This window comes from Oncorhynchus masou, chromosome 1 (genome assembly GCF_036934945.1).
Source record: "Oncorhynchus masou masou isolate Uvic2021 chromosome 1, UVic_Omas_1.1, whole genome shotgun sequence".
NCBI classification, from domain to species: domain Eukaryota; kingdom Metazoa; phylum Chordata; class Actinopteri; order Salmoniformes; family Salmonidae; genus Oncorhynchus; species Oncorhynchus masou.
The window spans coordinates 12,497,886-12,517,429 of NC_088212.1; the positions used below are offsets into that span (position 1 = coordinate 12,497,886).

Here is a 19,544-nt window from a genome sequence, read left to right on the forward strand (position 1 = left end):
GGGTGACGTGAGAGAACTTGGGAAGGTTGAACACCAGACGGGCTGCGGCGTTCTGGATGAGTTGTAGGGGTTTAATGGCACAGGCAGGGAGCCCAGCCAACAGCGAGTTGCAGTAATCCAGACGGGAGATGACAAGTGCCTGGATTAGGACCTGCGCCGCTTCCTGTGTGAGGCAGGGTCGTACTCTGCGGATGTTGTAGAGCATGAACCTACAGGAACGGGCCACCGCCTTGATGTTAGTTGAGAACGACAGGGTGTTGTCCAGGATCATGCCAAGGTTCTTAGCGCTCTGGGAGGAGGACACAATGGAGTTGTCAACCGTGATGGCGAGATCATGGAACGGGCAGTCCTTCCCCGGGAGGAAGAGCAGCTCCGTCTTGCCGAGGTTCAGCTTGAGGTGGTGATCCGTCATCCACACTGATATGTCTGCCAGACATGCAGAGATGCGATTCGCCACCTGGTCATCAGAAGGGGGAAAGGAGAAGATTAATTGTGTGTCGTCTGCATAGCAATGATAGGAGAGACCATGTGAGGTTATGACAGAGCCAAGTGACTTGGTGTATAGCGAGAATAGGAGAGGGCCTAGAACAGAGCCCTGGGGGACACCAGTGGTGAGAGCGCGTGGCGAGGAGACAGATTCTCGCCACGCCACCTGGTAGGAGCGACCTGTCAGGTAGGACGCAATCCAAGCGTGGGCCGCACTGGAGATGCCCAACTCGGAGAGGGTGGAGAGGAGGATCTGATGGTTCACAGTGTCGAAGGCAGCCGATAGGTCTAGAAGGATGAGAGCAGAGGAGAGAGAGTTAGCTTTAGCAGTGCGGAGCGCCTCCGTGATACAGAGAAGAGCAGTCTCAGTTGAATGACTAGTCTTGAAACCTGACTGATTTGGATCAAGAAGGTCATTCTGAGAGAGATAGCGGGAGAGCTGGCCAAGGACGGCACGTTCAAGAGTTTTGGAGAGAAAAGAAAGAAGGGATACTGGTCTGTAGTTGTTGACATCGGAGGGATCGAGTGTAGGTTTTTTCAGAAGGGGTGCAACTCTCGCTCTCTTGAAGACGGAAGGGACGTAGCCAGCTGTCAGGGATGAGTTGATGAGCGAGGTGAGGTAAGGGAGAAGGTCTCCGGAAATGGTCTGGAGAAGAGAGGAGGGGATAGGGTCAAGCGGGCAGGTTGTTGGGCGGCCGGCCGTCACAAGAAGCGAGATTTCATCTGGAGAGAGAGGGGAGAAAGAGGTCAGAGCACAGGGTAGGGCAGTGTGATCAGAACCAGCGGTGTCGTTTGACTTAGCAAACGAGGATCGGATGTCGTCGACCTTCTTTTCAAAATGGTTGACGAAGTCATCTGCAGAGAGGGAGGAGGGGGGAGGGGGAGGAGGATTCAGGAGGGAGGAGAAGGTGGCAAAGAGCTTCCTAGGGTTAGAGGCAGATGCTTGGAATTTAGAGTGGAAGAAAGTGGCTTTAGCAGCAGAGACAGAGGAGGAAAATGTAGAGAGGAGGGAGTGAAAGGATGCCAGGTCCGCAGGGAGGCGAGTTTTCCTCCATTTCCGCTCGGCTGCCCGGAGCACTGTTCTGTGAGCTCGCAATGAGTCGTCGAGCCACGGAGCGGGAGGGGAGGACCGAGCCGGCCTGGAGGATAGGGGACATAGAGAGTCAAAGGATGCAGAAAGGGAAGAGAGGAGGGTTGAGGAGGCAGAATCAGGAGATAGGTTGGAGAAGGTATGAGCAGAGGGAAGAGATGATAGGATGGAAGAGGAGAGCAGCGGGGGAGAGAGAGCGAAGGTTGGGACGGCGCGATACCATCCGAGTAGGGGCAGTGTGGGAAGTGTTGGATGAGAGCGAGAGGGAAAAGGATACAAGGTAGTGGTCGGAGACTTGGAGGGGAGTTGCAATGAGGTTAGTGGAAGAACAGCATCTAGTAAAGATGAGGTCGAGCGTATTGCCTGCCTTGTGAGTAGGGGGGGAAGGTGAGAGGGTGAGGTCAAAAGAGGAGAGGAGTGGAAAGAAGGAGGCAGAGAGGAATGAGTCAAAGGTAGAGGTGGGGAGGTTAAAGTCGCCTAGGACTGTGAGAGGTGAGCCGTCCTCAGGAAAGGAGCTTATCAGGGCATCAAGCTCATTGATGAACTCTCCGAGGGAACCTGGAGGGCGATAAATAATAAGGATGTTAAGCTTGAAAGGGCTGGTAACTGTGACAGTATGGAATTCAAAGGAGGCGATAGACAGATGGGTAAGGGGAGAAAGAGAGAATGACCACTTGGGAGAGATGAGGATCCCGGTGCCACCACCCCGCTGACCAGAAGCTCTCGGGGTGTGCGAGAACACGTGGGCGGACGAAGAGAGAGCAGTAGGAGTAGCAGTGTTGTCTGTGGTGATCCATGTTTCCGTCAGTGCCAAGAAGTCGAGGGACTGGAGGGAGGCATAGGCTGAGATGAACTCTGCCTTGTTGGCCGCAGATCGGCAGTTCCAGAGGCTACCGGAGACCTGGAACTCCACGTGGGTCGTGCGCGCTGGGACCACCAGATTAGGGTGGCCGCGGCCACGCGGTGTGGAGCGTTTGTATGGTCTGTGCAGAGAGGAGAGAACAGGGATAGATAGACACATAGTTGACAGGCTACAGAAGAGGCTACGCTAATGCAAAGGAGATTGGAATGACAAGTGGACTACACTTATCGAATGTTCAGAACGTTAAGCTTACGTAGCAAGAATCTTATTGACTAAAATGATTGAAATGATACAGTACTGCTGGAGTAGGCTAGCTGGCAGTGGCTACGTTGTTGACACTACACTAATCAAGTCGTTCCGTCGAGTGTAATAGTTTCTACAGTGCTGCTATTCGGGGGCTAGCTGGCTAGCTAGCAGTGTTGATTACGTAACGTTACGTTAAAAGAATTTATGCTGCAGTAAGTTTATGTGTTGGGGGGCTAGGGTCAGTTTGTTATATCTGGAGTACTTATCCTGTCTTATCTGGTGTCCTGTGTGGCTCTCTCTAATTCTCTCTTTCTCTCTTTCTTTCTCTCTCTCGGAGGACCTGAGCCCTAGGACCATGCCTCAGGACTACCTAGCATGATGACTCCTTGCTGTCCTCAGTCCACCTGGCCATGCTGCTACTCCAGTTCCAACTGCACTGACTGCGGCTATGGAATCTTGACCTGTTCACCGGACGTGCTACCTGTCCCAGACCTGCTGTTTTCAACTTTCTTGAGACAGCAGGAATGGTAGAGATACTCTTAATGATCGGCTATGAATAGCCAACTGACATTTACTCCTGAGGTGCTGACTTGCTGCACCCTCGACAACTACTGTGATTATTATTATTTGACCATGCTGGTCATTTATGAACATTTGAACATCTTGGCCATGTTCTGTTATAATCTCCACCCGGCACAGCCAGAAGAATACTGGCCACCCCTCATAGCCTGGTTTCTTCCTAGGTTTTAGCCTTTCCAGGGAGTTTTTCCTAGCCACCGTGCTTCTACAGCTGCATTGCTTGCTGTTTGGGGTTTTAGGCTGGGTTTCTGTACAGCACTTTGAGGTATCAGCTGATGTACGAAGGGCTATATGAATACATTTGATTTGATTTTAAAATAGCTGTGCAGCAATGCTCCCTGTCTAACCTGACAGAGCTTGAGAGGATCTGCAGAGAAGAATGAGAGAAACTCCCCAAATACAGCAATTCCAGGCTTGTAGCGTGATAACCAAGAAGACTCAAGGCTATAATCACTGCCAAAGGTGCTTCAAGAAAGTACTGAGTAAAGAGTCTGAATATTTATGTAAATGTTATGTTTTATTTTTTATAAAAAATATCTAAGCACCTGTTTTTGCATGTTTTCCTGAAGGACTTCACTTTTTACTTTATTAAATACACCGTCTCAAGTACTGCTGTGTCTGCCTCATCTTCTGGGTTCTGCTGACTATTCGTGGCTCAGTTGGTTAAGTGACTGTTTCTCACTCCGGAGACCCGGGTTCGTAACCGGGTCCTGACAGAAACACAGAGCCAAAAGATGAACCCAGAGGCAGCCAGTTCCCAGGACCTTGTTGCCATGCTGTCCCACCACCAGGAGACTGTCCAACGCCACGAAGCCGCCCTGGTTCAGCAAGAGGCCTTAATGGCTAGACATTCTCATCTTCTGTCAGAGATGCTGACTTCCATAAAGCAGATATCTGATCGACTTACCCCGGCAACAGTTCCCGTCCCAGTACCTCAGATTCACGTACCCATGGCAGTTAACCCCCTGGCTGAACCTTGTCTTCCACCTCCCCAACGGTTCTCAGGTGATCCAAGTGCTTGTAAAGGGTTTCTCACCCAATGTTCTCTCTCCTTCGAGCTGCAACCCTCGTCTTTTCCCACCGACCGGTCTAAGATCGCATATATCATCACCCTGCTGTCAGAAAAAGCCCTGGTCTGGGCTACTGCTGTGTGGGATGCCCATAGTTCCTGCTGTGCCAGCTACTCTGCCTTTGCTGAGGAATTCAAACGAGTGTTTCAAGGCCCAAGCAGTGGTCCTGACTCAGCCAAACAGCTCCTGACTCTCCACCAAGGTCGGCGCAGCGTGACGGACTATGCCATCCAGTTCTGCACGGTGGCAGCAGCGAGTGGCTGGAACAACGAGGCGCTCACGGTGTGCTTTCTGAAAGGCCTTTCTGACACTATCCAAGATGAACTGGCCACTCGGGAACCACCGGACAATCTCGAGTCCCTGATCAAGTTGGCCTCACGCATTGACCAGCGTCTGAGAGAGAGAGAACTCAACCGTAGACCTCTAGCCCCTATCAGTTCCAGCTCCGAGTCCCCACCTTTATCCTCGCTGGCTCCACCGGAACCCATGCAGATTGGACGCATCTCCCAGGCTGAGAGAGACCGCCGGATGAGGGAGCGACGCTGTCTATATTGCGGCAAACCGGGCCATTTCCGTTCCACGTGTCCCGGGCTCCAGGGAAACGCTCTGTCCCGTACAGACCGGGAGGAACTGTAACGGGAAACATAACCTCCTCCCATCCGTCCAACTCCCGTCTGCTCATTCCAGTCACCCTTTGCTGGGACAACCACAAGCTTCACCTTCAAGCCTTGGTAGACTCTGGAGCCGCAGGTAACTTCATGGATGGTGTCTGGGCGAAGGAGAATGGCGTTCCCTCTGAACCTCTAAGTGACCCCATGAGGGTTACTACATTGGATGGAAGCCCTTTGGGATCTGGACTTGTCACTCATGTCACTACCTCCTTGCGACTTTCAGTTTCACAACACCAGGAATTGATGAACTTTCATTTGATCTCCTGTTCCGAGTTCCCTCTCGTCCTTGGATACCCCTGGCTTCACAGCCATAACCCTCACATCGACTGGTCTGTGGGCACTATCAAGCAGTGGGGTCCTACGTGCCAAGCTACTTGTATTTTCCCGAATTCCCGAGTTCTACTCCCGAGTCTTTAGAATCCATCGACCTGACCCGAGTTCCCGAGTGTTACCATGACCTCAAACTAGTGTTTAGCAAACAGAGGGCCACCATGCTACCACCCCATAGACCTTACGATTGCCCCATCGACCTGTTTCCGGGCACTTGCCCCCCCAGGGGTCGGATCTTTTCCCTATCTCCACCCGAACGAGCTGCTATGGATACCTACATCAAGGACGCTCTGGAAGCAGGCCTCATGTGTCCATCCACCTTCCCGGCGGGATCAGGGTTTTTCTTTGTGGCCAAGAAAGACGGTGGATTACTTCCCTGCATCGACTACCGGGGACTCAATGCCATAACCGTCCGTAACCGTTACCCGCTACCCCTTATGGCCACAGCCTTCGAGCTGCTCCAGGAAGCAGTTGTTTTCACTAAGCTTGACCTGCGGAACGCATACCATCTTGTGCGGATCAGACCTGGTGACGAGTGGAAGACCGCTTTCAACACGCCTACTGGTCACTATGAATACTTGGTGATGCCCTTCGGCCTGACCAACGCCACAGCGGTGTTCCAAGCGCTCATAAACGATGTGCTTAGGGATATGCTTAACATATTTGTTTTCGTTTACTTGGATGACATCCTCATCTTTTCGAGCTCCCTTCAAGAACACACAAAGCATGTCAGACAAGTACTCAAATGCCTCCTAGACAGCCATCTGTACGTTAAGCCGGAAAAATGTGAATTCCATTCATCCCGAGTACAATTCCTGGGATTTGTAGTGGAACCCGGTCGAGTCCAAATGGACCCCAGGAAGGTAGGGGCGGTAGCGGATTGGCCCACTCCCAAATCCATTAAGGAAGTTCAGCGTTTCCTGGGCTTCACAAACTTTTACCGCAAGTTCATCAAGAACTTCAGCTTGGTGGCAGCCCCTCTCTCAGCTTTAACCAAGGGTGGCAATGCAAGGTTTTTGTGGGGAAGAGAAGCTGAGACGGCCTTCCAAGGACTCAAGCAGCGCGTCCTCTCTGCTCCCATCCTGGTAATACCGACTACGGATGAACCGTTTGTGGTGGAGGTAGACGCATCAGAGGTTGGTGTTGGAGCTGGCCTGTCTCAGAGGGGTGAAGACAAGAAGCTTCATCCGTGCGCTTTCTTCTCACACCGGCTTACCCCGGCTGAGAGGAACTACGATGTGGGGGATCGTGAACTCCTAGCGGTTAAGATGGCATTGAAGGAATGGAGACACTGGCTCGAGGGGGCTTCTCACCCGTTTCAAGTGCTTACGGACCACAAAAATCTGGAGTATATCCAGCAGGCGAAGCGGTTGAACTCTAGACAAGCTAGATGGTCTCTCTTCTTCAGTCGATTCCAGTTTATCCTCACCTATCGGCCCGGGTCGAAGAATCTCAAACCGGATGCCCTGTCCCGAGTCTACGCTCCTGCCATTCGAGATGACACGGACATGCCTGTCCTTCCTGCTGCTAAGATCGTCGCTCCGATCTCGTGGCAAGTTGAGGATACCGTGAGACGAGCTCAAGCTATCGAACCGGACCCGAAAGGAGGTCCTGCCAATCGGTTGTTTGTCCCCAAGGCAGTGAGGACTCAGGTCCTTCTGTGGGGGCACTCCTCTCGCCTCACCTGTCACCTGGGCATAGGTCGCACCTTGGAGTTCATCCAGCGTAAGTTCTGGTGGCCTACCATAAGAGAAGACGTTGCCACTTTCGTCAATGCCTGCCCCGTGTGCTGCCAGGGCAAATCTTCTCACCTCCGCCCTCAAGGACTCCTGCACCCTTTACCTGTTCCCCACAGACCCTGGTCCCATATCTCATTGGACTTTATTACTGGCCTTCCTACATCCCATGGCAATACATTTACATTACATTTAAGTCATTTAGCAGACGCTCTTATCCAGAGCGACTTACAAATTGGTGAATTCACCTTCTGACATCCAGTGGAACAGCCACTTTACAATAGTGCATCTAATCGACAGGTTTTCAAAGGCGGCCAGGTTCGTCCCTCTGACTAAGTTACCTTCTGCCAAGGAAACGGCTGAGTTGGTAATTAATCATGTGTTTCGAGTCTTCGGCATTCCTCAAGATATGGTTTCTGACAGAGGTCCCCAGTTCGCCTCAAGGTTTTGGAAGGCCTTCTGCCAACTCATTGGAGCTTCTGCCAGTCTATCTTCAGGGTACCATCCGGAGTCCAACGGCCAAACAGAGAGGATGAATCAAGAGCTGGAAACCACCCTCCGATGTATGACTCGTAACAACCCGTCCACATGGTCGTCCTTTATTGTTTGGGCCGAATACGCGCACAACACCTTGCGCTCCTCCTCCACTGGTATGTCCCCGCACGAGTGTCAGTTTGGCTATGCCCCTCCATTGTTCCCGGACCAGGAGGCAGAAGTCAGAGTGCCTTCAGCCTTGAAGTTCGTCAGACGCTGTCTGCTTATGTGGAGGAAGACCCGTCTTAATCTTATGCGTTCCTCACAGAGGTACCAACAACAAGCCAACAGACGTCGCCGTCCCGGGCCTACCCTGCGCCCCGGCCAGAGAGTCTGGCTCTCCACAAGAGACTTACCACTACGGGTGGAGTCTCGCAAGCTGTCCCAAAGATACATCGGTCCCTTTAAGGTTGCCAGGAGAGTTATCCCAGTTTCTTATCGCCTACACTTACCCAGATCCCTTAAGATTAATCCCACGTTTCACATTTCCTTATTAAAACCTGTTTTTTTTCTCCCCTTGTCCCGGCAGACAGACCTCCGCCTCGTGTCATTGGAGGCCAGCCGGCTTATACCGTCCATCGGATACTGAATTCCCGCCGGGTGCAGCGGTCCTGGCAGTATCTGGTGGACTGGGAAGGCTACGGTCCCGAGGAGCGCTCCTGGGTTCCTGCCAAAGACATACTGGACCCTGACCTCATTCGTCAGTTCAGGGCCCTCCACCCCGAGAGAGCTGGTAGGAACGTCAGGAGCCGTTCCTAGGGGGGGATTCTGTCAGGATTTGGCCAGGGTTGTTCCGGTTTTTGGTCACTAGATGCCCCCATTGTACTTTTTGACCTTTTGCTTTCCCTTGATCCCCATTATTATTTGCACCTGTGCCTCGTTTACCCTGATTGTATTTAAACCCTTAGTTTCCCTCAGTTCTTTGCTCTGTGTTTGTATGTTAGCACCCAGCCTTAGTATTCTGTGTACTCTTGTTGATCCCGGTGGACGCTCTTGTGGAATTCTGTTTTTTGTTCTTGTTTATTTATTTTTGAGTATCTTTTGAGGCTTTTTATGCTTTACCTACCACCTTGTGGATTTACCTTTTTGTCTTGGAGGATTACCTTGTGGATTACCTTGTTCTTGTGGAATTCCTTTTGAGGTTGTGGAGTTACATGTTTTCCTGAAGGACTTCACTTTTTACTTTATTAAATACACCGTCACAAGTACTGCTGTGTCTGCCTCATTTTCTGGGTTCTGCTGACTATTCGTGGCTCAGTTGGTTAAGTGACTGTTTCTCACTCCGGAGACCCAGGTTCGTAACCGGGTCCTGACAGTCCCTTCTTTGGACACTGTGTTAACTAACCTCCAGACGAGCTTCAATGCCATACAACTCTCCTTCTGTGGCCTCCAACTGCTCTTAAATGCAAGTAAAACTAAATGCATGCTCTTCAACCGATCGTTGCCCACACCTGCCACCCATCCAGCATCACTACTCTGGATGGTTCTGACTTAGAACATGTGGACAACTACAAATGTCTAGGTGTCTGATGAGACTGTAAACTCTCCTTCCAGACTCACATTAAGCATCTCCAATCCAAAATTACATCTAGAATCGGCTTCCTATTTCGCAACAAAGCATCCTTCACTCATGCTGCCAAACATACCCTCGTAAAACTGACTATCCTACTGATCCTTGACTTCGGCCATGTCATTTGCAAAATAGCCTCCAACACTCTACTCAGCCAACTGGATGCAGCCTTTCACAGTGCCATCCGTTTTGTCACCAAAGCCCCATATACTATCTATACGTTTTTGCTAGGTAAAGCCACACCTTATCTCAGATCACTGGTCACCATAGCAGCACCCACTCGTAGCATGCCCTCCAGCAGGTACAGTATATTTCACTGGTCACCCCCAATGCCAATTCCTCATTTGGCCGCCTTTCCTTCCAGTTCTCTACTGCCAATGACTGGAACGAACTGCAAAAATAACTGAAGCTGGAGACTCATATCTCCCTCACTAACTTTAAGCACCAGCTGTCAGAGCAGCTCACAGATCACTACACCTGTACACAGCCCATCTGTAATTAGCCCATCCAACTACCTCATCCTCATATTGTTATTTATTTTGCTCCTTTGCTCAAAATGTTTTATAAGATTGGAGAACACATTGGGAGTGATTATAGACCATTCCTCCATACAGAATCTTTCCAGATCCTTGATATCCTTCGGCCTGCACATATGGACTGCCCTCTTCAATTAAAACCACAGGTTTTCAATGGAGTTCAGGTCAATAGGTTGATTTTGTGGTCAATTAAGCATTTCTTTGTAGATTTTGATGGTTGCTTGGGGTTATTGTCTTGCTGGAAGATCCACTTGTGGCCATGTTTCAGCCTCCTGGCAGAGGCATCCGGATAAAATGTCCTGGTACTTGGTTGTTTCTGATGCCATGGACTTTAAAGGGATACTTAAGGATTTTGGCAATGAGGCCCTTTATCTACTTCCCCAGAGTCAGATGAACTCGTGGATACCATTTTTACGTCTCGTGCTAGTAGATACCACGCTAGTTGGAATTGTCTCGCGAAGCTACCTCTAACTTCCTTCATACTGTATGCAGAGACATAAGACTTCAGCCACCCAAGTCATAGACTGTTCTCTCTGCCTTGAACAGCTTCTACCCACAATATATAAAACTGCTAAATAGTTAGTTAAATAGTTAACGAATAGCTATCCAGACTATCTGCATGGACCCTTTTTGCAATAACTTGTTTGACTCTTAAGCTGTGGTGAGGGGCACAACTTTCACTCGGGACCCGCTCCACATTCTGAAAATGCATCCCCCCCAGTTTTATCATTGGAATGTGACACAAAACAAGGCAATGGTGTGCTTTAGGACCATGTGGATGCCTCCAATTAGGTTAGGCTGTTTGGAGTGTTTATCTGACAAAAAAAAGCCCCAAACCAAAGTTGTACCCTGAGCTGCAGTTACTGTTAACAGTAAAATTGATCAGAAATAGCTAACACAACCCGTGTCATTGGAACACAGGAGTGATCGTTGCTGATAATGGGCCTCTGTAGGTATTCCATAAGAAAGCTGCCATTTCCAGCTACAATAGTTATTTACAATACAATGTTTACACTGTATTTTTGATGAATTGTGTTATTTTAATGGACAAGAAATTTGCTTTTCTTTCAAAAACGTGAGTGACCCCAAACTTTTGAATGGTGGCGTATGGGTTTTTTGTGCTATTTTTACGTACCATTTCCTGATTTTTTTAAAGTCAGCAACCATTTGTATCTTTTCGTTTGTGAATTCTTTGCCTTTTCCCACGGTGAATGTTGACAGAGGAATATTACCTCATTTTTATACTCCAATGAAGGGCATAATACCGAAAGGGCAGAACACGTTAAACTGAGTTTAACTTAATGTAGAATGTTAAGATGCAGATTCACTTGATTTTATTTAGGAGAATCTTAAGGTGTGCCAATGATTTTGACACCTACCTTGAGAGAAACAGTATTACTTAACCAAAATCTTTGAGCAAACAATATAGCTCAGGACTGTATTTGTATTATATATTTTCTACAGTCTTTTGCTTATATTTATGAAGGGTGCCAATAATTATTGATGTGATTGTATTGACAGTAAGCAGGTTGAGAGAGTATACTAATATGTTGATTAAAAAAAAAACAGTATCTCATGATTTAAACTACATTTAATGGTCAGTCAAAGCAAGGCTTAGCATTCACAATATCTTATACTGTATTATTCATTTTAACTGACAATGCGATCTAAATGAATCTACATTTTTTAAAAACATGCAAAATCCTGAGGAAAAAGTGAGTGCCTTGTTCTGAACATTGTTTATTATAATCCAACCGCGACCCACAAGTCCAGAAAGTCTCCATATACCGAGGTTAAAACAATGAAACACAGTCAAGAGTGACACTGAAATAGCTAATGTCAATTAACACCCCTTCTCATCCCAAAAAGCAAAACACTCTGGAGATAATGACAGGGAACACATTTTCAAATTATACATGTATTTTACCTTTATTTAACTAGGCAAGTCAGTTAAGAACTAATTATTTTCAATGACAACCCACTGTTCCTAGGCTAACTGCCTGTTCAGGGGCAGAACGATAGATTTGTACCTTGTCAGATTTGTACCTTGTCAGCTCAGGATTTGAACTTGGACTAGTAACCAAATGGTTGCTAGTCCAACACTAACCACTAGGCTACCCTGCTGCCCCACATAAAGCTTTCCATTTTCCTAATGTAAATTGCCACTAATTTAATTGCACAAAAAAATTGTAATGTTACATAACCATTTTGACAAGTGTGAATTAAGACCATTTTTGTAAAAATCAATAAAAGTGTAAAACTGTTGATGACATTCCTTGATGTAATAGACAACCCATTTCCACTCATTCATACACTTTAACCATATGCCGTAACAGTACAAAAGTGTTGTTACACAGGTCACATTTCCTGTTGCTGCAGAGTAATTTTCATGCTGTAGCAAACTGGCTCAAATTAAGATCACATACATATACATCTAGATTTGCATTTCTTATTTGCAGCTTTATGTTGAATTTGACAACACTATCATTCCAAGCGCAATTGTTTTCTTCTGCACCTCAGTTGTTTTCTTGTGAGACTGTTGTTTCCTGTAAAATATACAATGTGCAGTGAGTTAGGCCATAGCACGAAGCATGATAATACAGACCACAACAGAAGTATGAGAGGAATGCACCAATAATATTCAAAACCTGTATTGGCCATATGAGAAACTTCAGATCACTCAAACACAAAAACAATACACAAACAAAATCATTGAGAGGAGCAGTGTTGAGGTCCATACTCTTATCTTATCCAACATACTAGCAGTGTTGTAATATGCAGGCCAGAAGTGGCTTGGTCAAGATAAACTTCAGCAATTTGCGGATTTTAGATAAGCTCCCTGCTGTTGACAAAGCAGCCAGCCAGTCTGAACATTAATCTATTGAGCATGTGGAAGCCTGCATGTAAAAGCTATAGCTGTGTGGAACACAGTCTCCCAGGTACACATCTATCAGCCTGTGGGAACAGATTCATTGAATTAAAAACAAACATAAAATGGAAGTTTACACGCTTAAAAAAATACAGTAAATGTATTTTAAAATAATAAGGGCTTCACAGAATTGATGATTGTACTGGGGTGGAAATGACTTGCACACTTCCTGCGTAATTAAACATCTGTAAACAATTTGGAAGGAAAAGTTAAAGTAGCCTAAGAGTAAGGATGTGTGATCAGGCAACAGAACAGTTAAAGTAGCCTAAGAGTAAGGATGTGTGATCAGGCAACATGACAGGTACTCGATACGGAATGGAAAGAGCTCACAGACCAAGGTTGCCTTCCTTAGAGGTCACCAATCATGAACTTTCAGCACACTCAGTCAAGTTAAACAATAGCCAACTTTACAACAATGCAGATAGTTAATGAAGGTCCAGACACCAAGTGTACAGCTTTCAAAACATGTTTGTTCTAAAATTAACTGTTAAGATAAACTGCCAGTTAATTTCACCATTTGTTCAAAGATATCCGTGAGTGATTCAAGGGACAATAACGAATGTCCCATTGTTTCAATAAATTTCAAATGAAACAATGTCTGATGGTAGACCAACTCTGGACTTTCAACAGCAAGCCGTTTGAACCATAACAAATAGTTTGGCACCTTTCACCACATTTATTGTCATGAATCTTGAGCTGGAGGCAGAACTGAGCGATTCCCACAAGATGAAGCAGCTGCAAAGTCAAGTGGCTATATTGTAAAAATTCATGTAAAACCAAAATGAGCTTTTTGGTCTTAATTTAAGGTTAGGTATTAGGGTTAGCCATGTGGTTAAGCTTAGGGTTAAGGTAAGGGTTAGGTTTAAAATCATATTTTATGACTGTGGCAGCATCAGCTATTGACCACTATGCATAGCTGCCTTCAAGGCAAGATTCATGACAATAAATGCCAACCTGCCCTTTCACCAATACATTCACAACTTGTATCAATCTCAACTGGCTTGGGTGATAAACTTATGCTCTTAGGTAAACGAAAGTTGTAAAACTTCAGTGATTGGAAGTAATATCTATTAACACTTAATAAACCAATGTTTAGATAATGATATGATGGCTATAATGAGCTTGGGTAAGAACGTTGCTTAATTTAAGAAAGAATGCTTACAGATTGAGTTCTCTTTCCAAATTTGCTCCAGAACGTCATCTTGACAGTGTTCTTGTGTCCTGTGCGCTCGTCAAAAGTCTGGCAGGTGTCGAAGGGGGGACTGTACAGGTGCAAACTGACCGAACCTTCGGTGTGACTGTCGTTCTCTACTCTGTGCAACCCAAGAGAATCTAAAACCGACACACCACACATCTATGATAAGGCAACGGAAGGTAAAACATTCAAATATCACACAGCTGTTAGTTCTGCTAACGGTAATTAAACCGAACACAACACATACGAGTCATACATTATCCATTAAGAATTTGTATAATATGTAACATGTACAACTAGTTTTCAGATAATCAAATACTTGAAAGTAAAGATTCACTTGTAGGAGGATGTTTATAAAGATACATGCATATTATGTGTGTAAATAATATGAATAAATGCCTCCTTATGTTGTCTGACACACAATGTTGAGGAAATACTAAACAGCCTTGAATCTTACCATTGATGTAGGCACACTGGTTTTCTTTCAGAATTCTCTGAGATTTCTGAACCATGTCACCAACATCATGTGTTTTGTTATTGGGCCATTCAAACAACGTCTCCTTCAGTTCGCCTTGCAGCATCTTCATGAAACAGTGGGAGTCTGTGTGGTCATGGATACTGCTGCAAGTGGTGAAAAACACAGACACTTAGAATGTTCCAGAACAGTGTTATATGGGGCTCAGCCTTAGTACCTATGGTTATGTGTCTGTACAGGTTCATTTGTTCTAAAATAGTCCTGTTTAAGGACACATTTTCTGCCTTGTGTTAAATGTTATATATCATGTGGTCTACTGACATACAGTATAACTTCACCTCTCAAACTACATTAGCTACAATCTGCTATTATGTACCTTCCTCTCTGCCTCAAGCAATGTAAGGTGACCAATTGTCAATATCTGACTGTTTCAAAGGGGCAAATTATTACCCAAATGTATTTATCTTTGTAAAACATACATAACGTTGACTTTAACAAGAACCTTGGACTCTGGAGCATGTTTTTCATTTCAGTAGAACAACATACTGATGTTTTACCTGACAAGTCACATAACACATTGTAATTACACTGGTTCTGCCAATACTATTTGAAACTGACGATGACGATATACACTCTTATAGAAATGGCACCGGAATAAGTATGAGGGCTTTCAATGCATCAGATCAAATAACTTTCAACATTGTTTGCAAAAATGTCTAACCTGCCCTGACCCTCTCCCCAACAGAGTAAAATGAGGTTGAACTTTCCGTTCCCTTCATCCACCAGGTTCCTTGTGTACCTGGAACACTCACAAAACAGAGGTGTAGGTTAGAACAAAAATAGAGTTTACCCATTCAATTATTGGTAGCATCAATAGCATTTCTACTTATGTTTCCTATTACATTAGTCAGCGCGTGTCCAACATTGTAGAGTACGTCAACTGATCCTTTTAGAAGGTAGGACATCTGATGCCTTTGTTATAGCTACACTGAAATGTAGGACAATGAATCATATGGTATAGCCACAAAGTGATTTGCAACTACCCCAATACCGTACATGCAAATTATCTGGCATAAATACTTACACTAATGCCAGAATAAAGACCAGAGGAAAAGGGTTTGGACAGATGGATTGCAATGGATTTTGTTCTTAGTGGTGTGACTCATTCAGAAAGCTAAAACATAATTTGAAAGTTCAAAACTAACTGAAACGTTTTACCCACCAATTTCCGTAGGTCCCAAATTCACCACACAGTGATTCAGGCTATTGATAGAGCCCGTTCGTTAGTGATTGACCTAAATAAATGTAGTAGGAGTACTATTAATATCTGATGATATAGAGATCCTTTCAAACAACCTACTATGGCCCATATCATGTCTCTGCTTAAATTACAGCAGTCACGTTTTTTGGGTGCATAGAAAAATCAGTGATTTTGTAGCATCTGCAAGGTCTAGTGTGTGATCATAACACAAACGCACAGCACGTCCTCAAAGCAACCAGTGGAAATCTGCCTCCAATTCTGATATGCGGACGGGTTTCCATCCTCCATTTACCCCCGCAAGAATCAAAACATTCCCAAGTTGATGGCGCATGTCGGGAAAAACTGGATATAGCATTTTCTTTTTATTGAAGCAAACAATGAAACTCACTGTTAAAGTCTCATTCTGTTGTCAACATCTTAAAATGTAACTTTTTTAAAAAATATTTAAAAGTTAGTGTAGGCATGCTAGGCTATATTTTATAAATATTTAATATAATGCTCAGACTATTTTACATAGCAAAAGTTTTATATAATCTGTTCAAATGTGTTATGCAGTTAAAGATTCTAAATGTAGGCTATATTAACAATATAATATTATTAACACAGTGAATAATTTCAATTTTTATTTTTACCTTTATTTTACTAGGCAAGTCAGTTAAGAACAAATTCTTATTTTAAATGACAGCCTAGGAACAGTGGGTTAACTGCCTGTTCAGGGGCAGAACGATAGATTTGTCCAACACTAACCACTAGGCTACCCTGCCGACATCTCACTGCCATCGAATCCTCTGAAGCATACATACATACATACATACACACACACTGAGGTCTAAATCACAGGAGGACTGGATCGTGGTAATGGCTGGAGCAGAATTGGTGGAATGGTATTAAATACATCAAGCATATTGTTTACATGTGTTTGATGCCATTCCTTTCTTCCATTATTATGAGCCATCTTTCCCTCAGCAGCCTCCACTGGTCTAAATGTAGTTCTAAATTGTGTGTAATATATAAATATATATACACACACACACACACACACACACACACATAATGTTGCCTGCTGATCACTCATGCTACACCTTTCATGTTAAAGTTTACACCATATAGCCACCTTTGTGGGAAATAGTGATGTTATTCCCATAAAGCTTGTTCATATTTGAACTCATAATAAGTTAACCCTTTTTCATAAATGGTACAGTCCAACAAAAGTTGGCCCCAAAAAGAAGAGGGACGCTATAAAACTTAAGCTACTCCGTTACATTAAAACAGGTCTACCCAACAACACAAATATAGTAGGTATAATAATTTAAAAATAGAAACATAATTCAAATATTTTTTTACCTGGTCGGGTCAAACATTCCAAATTTCTTCCATTCCTGTGGATTGCTGTCATATGCCTCCATTATTTGTTGCACCTCCTCCACATTGATTTTGTCACTTTCAAAGAGTTTATGCAGCAAATTGATCAGGTCATCGAGACTTTTTGGTGTCATCACTTCGGTTTTCTCCATGGTTAAGTGCGTAATGGTTCTTGAAAACGCACTTTCCAACTAACGAGTTTTATAGCGTCGCTCTTCTTTTTGGGGCCAATTTTTGTTGGACTGTACCATTTATGAAAAAGGGTTAACTTATTATGAGGTCAAATATGAACAAGTTTTATGGGAATAACATCACTATTTCCCATAAAGAACGTGTCCTCAATTGTAAATAATAGCAGGGATTTTATTTTTAAGATCAATTTAAGGTTGAGGTGTTATAATATTCTTAATTATTTACCCCCACATCAAGTAACGTTACTTGGACCAATCCTAGTTTGGGCTGCAGTTGATAATTAACAAAACCACTTCCTTTCCAGGATGATTTTTGCTTTGACAATCTACAATAACCCCCTTAGAACCTTTTAATGAGTCGGGTCTCAGGAATTGAGTCAACAATGGAGAGCTAGAGAAGAGAGAGCAGAGTATTAGTAACAACAAAACATTATATCACTTGAGAGATAATTCAATTAAGAGTTGAATTTAAAGCATAATTACATGTTTTCATAAATAATGTAATCACTTTGTAATACAAATTTTCATTTAGTTTTGTTAGCATTGTTGGTTAAATAAGGAGAAAATGCCTATTTATATCTGATCATAGGCAATTGTATTGTCTGGAACCACTCAAGCTTTTCATACATCTGCGAGAGCAACAACTGCCCATTTTGAGCTCCCATCCAGTCATTTAAATGAAATATTATGGCTGCTGGGAGGTGAACCACACTGATGAGTAACCCTGCCTGGTTCCTGAAGAGTTGCGTTAGGTCCCCCAAGCAAATGTCTAAGCTATAGCTTAGCGGGCTAACACAATCTTGTGGCGCATTGTAGACCACTCAGCACATTGGTACCTTTTCTTATATTGTCAGTTTATCAGAGTAGGAGGTCAAATGGGGTTACGTGTAACGTGATGGTGTGGAAACTGGAATTGAACCATGCACAGGCGATCGATGACTAACGTGTCAAACGTTACTTACCAGAGCTATTGCCAATGCTTAGCTCGCGTCTTGCACAGTTTTAGCACTCGGTGACCTGGGTTCAATACCCGTCATTCAGAGAAAGATTTTTAATTGAGATAATTTAATAGGCAGGGGCATTATTCCTGTTGTAGAATATTTAGGGTTATATGATATTTTAGCTTTTTGTTAACGTGTGTCTTTATTTATTACATTAGTGTAACCAAAGGGACCGAAGTGACGCGGTTTTTGTGGAGCGATAGGTAACGATGCTTCGTGGGTGTCAATAATATTGATGTGTGCAGAGGGTCCCTGGTTCGAGCCCGGGTATGGGCGAAGGTACAGCCTACTGTTACATTAGGCTATATGGTTTAATCACCCGCTGCTATACTTCCTGCACATCTTCACATGATCATTCAAAAAGTACCACGTCGTCCTCAAATCCTGTGCGCGAAAGTCAAGACACCATGTGAAGTTAAACCATGTTTATGGATGCAATTTCCCACCACAAACCTATAAATTAGTCAGCCAGGGTGTAATTTGTTCCCAATTTATGGACAGGAAGTGGGACGATTGTCTTCCTTGACATGCTGCCAAATATAAGGGTATCAGGCCTGTATCCATGGTGATGTGATGTACCCTATAAACTGGCATTTCCACATGATCTCATAGATAGCAACATTTAGGTCTAACGAGGTTATATCTTCGTCAAAATATATGGAACTAATAACTTCTTCCTATCATTTTTATGTTTGTAAGGTTAAAAAAAATGTATGTATCGTAAATATCAAGATTGAATTTCATGATGAACAGTTGTGGCCAGGCATCATGACCAATTTAATTTCTACACACTTTGGACATACAGATGTTGCGTTCCAATGCAATTTATGTTCATTCTCGTTTTATCAAAATCATTGGACTCTTGCGCCACCTAGGGCCTTAACCCAAAATGTCCAAAATGGAAAATTATGGCGCGAGGAGAGAAGTGTGGAAGTCGACTACTCAGAAGATTACCGTTTCCAATTGATCAGGTAAATGGGCGTAATGGGGATGTCATTCTCCCACGTAGCTATTTCACTACTTTACTAAATTAAACGATTGGACCAAATGGGAAATGGTGACACCATTACATGTTATGGATTAGCATGGCCTCAAACACTAGACGTAACAAAGTAAATGTATGTATATGACACTCAAATTAGTCTCGAAGAGTTTCTAAACCCAGAGGACTGACATCGCGAGCTTTCTGGTAACGTTTGCGAAACAGACCAGGCTGGGATTTGAGATTTGAGAAGAATGCGAGAAGTGAAAAATTCTTCCTGGTTCATTTTCTCGAAATTTAAAGGCACAACCTAGATTTGAGCCAATGTCTTAAGTAGCTGAACATGTTATTACTTCAATCTCGTGAAGGTGACAAACTCACATATTTTCATTTTCGTCAAAAACAACTTTATATCGAAGGAGTGGCTTTGATTTGACT

General features: G+C 44.4%; 1 protein-coding gene across 1 annotated transcript; it reads right to left on the reverse strand.

The window, feature by feature from the left end:
• Positions 1 to 11,283: 11,283 nt before the first annotated feature.
• On the reverse strand, positions 11,284 to 17,158 carry LOC135516455 (cysteine dioxygenase type 1-like). The gene is made up of 5 exons (XM_064940826.1): positions 16,915 to 17,158; positions 15,031 to 15,108; positions 14,292 to 14,455; positions 13,802 to 13,971; positions 11,284 to 12,256 (listed from the first exon to the last, which is right to left on the reverse strand). The coding sequence occupies exons 1-5, from the start codon at positions 17,082 to 17,084 to the stop codon at positions 12,227 to 12,229; spliced, it is 612 nt and encodes a 203-aa protein (XP_064796898.1). The 5' UTR covers positions 17,085 to 17,158; the 3' UTR covers positions 11,284 to 12,226.
• Positions 17,159 to 19,544: the final 2,386 nt, after the last annotated feature.

Coding starts and splice junctions, on each gene's coding strand:
- LOC135516455 (XM_064940826.1), bottom strand. CDS start 17,084: ATGGAGAAAACCGAAGTGATGACACCAAAAAGTCTCGATGACCTGATC. Junction 13,972..14,291: donor CCAGTGTGCCTACATCAATG/GTAAGATTCAAG, acceptor TGTCGGTTTTAG/ATTCTCTTGGGTTGCACAGA. Junction 12,257..13,801: donor TTGGAAAGAGAACTCAATCT/GTAAGCATTCTT, acceptor TATATTTTACAG/GAAACAACAGTCTCACAAGA.